This window comes from Polistes fuscatus, unplaced genomic scaffold, assembly GCF_010416935.1.
Source record: "Polistes fuscatus isolate 324 unplaced genomic scaffold, CU_Pfus_HIC Scaffold23, whole genome shotgun sequence".
Lineage (NCBI taxonomy): Eukaryota > Metazoa > Arthropoda > Insecta > Hymenoptera > Vespidae > Polistes > Polistes fuscatus.
The window spans coordinates 1,341,637-1,343,605 of NW_025113100.1; the positions used below are offsets into that span (position 1 = coordinate 1,341,637).

General features: G+C 23.9%; 1 protein-coding gene across 1 annotated transcript in view; it reads left to right on the top strand.

Annotated features, from left to right (window-relative positions):
* The window catches only part of LOC122518086 (thyrotropin-releasing hormone-degrading ectoenzyme-like), a gene marked incomplete in the record, with an annotated part of 5,877 nt that extends 4,092 nt beyond the window's left edge, over positions 1 to 1,785 (top strand). The window contains 5 exon segments of the mRNA XM_043636765.1: positions 243 to 428; positions 614 to 781; positions 916 to 1,056; positions 1,380 to 1,461; positions 1,594 to 1,785. Coding sequence (XP_043492700.1) covers positions 243 to 428; positions 614 to 781; positions 916 to 1,056; positions 1,380 to 1,461; positions 1,594 to 1,755 — 739 coding nt within the window.
* Between the last annotated feature and the right edge of the window lie 184 nt (positions 1,786 to 1,969).

Sequence of the window (1,969 nt, forward strand, 5' to 3'; positions counted from 1 at the left end):
TATTTTGAATTATTTGATTTTATTATCTTCGCGTGCTCGTTATTCAAAGTTTGTCTTTTTATTATCAATTAATAGAACCTAATCAGTGTATAGTTAATTTTAGTTTCGAAATAAGTATGAGTATAATGATTTAGGGATTTAGTATTATTATGTTATTATATTAGCATATTTTTTCCTATTTCATACGAATACCACGAAATTTTCTTTACCTAATTTTCATTCGTTTGGTTTTTTTGTTTTCTTTTTCAGGAATTTATGCAAAAATTTATTACACCGTTGTACAACGAGGTAGGAAATAATATTTTGGAGGGATCACCACTCACATTGGTCGCCATTAAATTGGCGTGCATTTCGGAATATTTTAAATGCATCGATTGGGCTAAACAATGTTTTATTCAATTGAAGACTAATCCTAATTTCAAACACACGTAATATAAATATATATTTATTTTAATATTATTATAATAATATAATTAATATATATGATTCATAATTTTTCAACAATAATATAAAATTATGTCAATTTTTGAAAATTCTTCTGGTTGAAACGTGATAATGAATTTTCTAACCTATAAATGAAAGAATTGTATTAATCGAAATGAAATTATTTTAGAATTCCTATGTATATTCGTCGAACATTATATTGTACCATAGCAAAGCATGGTGGTCTGGAAGAATGGAATTATATTTATCAAAAAGCAAAAAGTAGTATGAAAACAGAAGAAAAATATAATTTATTATCTTCGTTCGGTTGTTTTCAAATGCCAGGAGTCCTGCAATCGTAAGTAATATAATATAATTATAAATAATAAATACAGATTATTATAAATATTAATATTATTTGTTAGACATATTGATTTACAAAATTTCAATTGTATATATATTTATTTTTGTTGTTGTTGTTTTTTATTGAAGCATCATCGATGAGATTCTTCAGGATGATATATACAATACTGATGAAATATGTATGATATTAAAATCATTTTCAATGAATCCAATTGCATCTAGAATAACATATAAATTTATTATCAATAATTGGCAGAATATTACCGACAGGTATTTGAAATATTTTTCTACTTTTATATTTTTTTGTTTTCCATTTAAAACTCTTTGAGGCACGAAGATATTCAAAAGTGTACTACCATCCTATAATAACAAAAAGAACTTAATTAAATGTTATATTATGTCATTCTTTTATCAATTAAAAAAAATGAAACCAATTTAGTGCAATTTATGATAAAAAGAAATCAAAATTAGGTGCAACATGGGTTATATGATTTTCTCAAATTTCGTAGCCTCAAAGGGTTTAACAAGTAACCATTTTTTTCTTCAAATTTAACAATTTAATTTATTATTATTGCATTTGTTTTTTTTTTAAGGTATTATGATAATTATAATGTAATGAAATCATTCATCTTAGCAATGAGAAATGGTATTACCAACGGACAGGATTTGATGGACGTACGTGTAAAAAAAAAAACAATTTTTTGTTTCTTCTTTTATTTAATAACGTATATTATAATTATTTACAATTGTTAATAACTAATTTTGTTATTTTCTATATATATATATATTTATTTATATGGTTTGCAGCTTCACACTTTTTGGGACAACAATTATGAATCCATAAAGACTGTTAAATATGCTGCCGCATTGGTAGAATCTAAATCGAATTTTGCAATATCGTTGATTAACAATTATTCCGACGATATAAAAAAATGGTTGAAGGATCATAACGATGATTCAGGTGTTTAATCGTAAGTTATAAAGTTGACAAAGTAGAAACAAAAAAAAGTAATATAATAAATAATATTTTGGAGACGAGAATATTTTTTAATTTATATTTTTTTTTTGTTTTTTTTTTCTTTTTGTTTTTCATAGACGAGTGAGACTAATAATTGTTAATACGAAATACTTTCTTTCCGTAGCAATATGAGTTTCTTGACGTTGAGATCTAAGACTTTTTTTT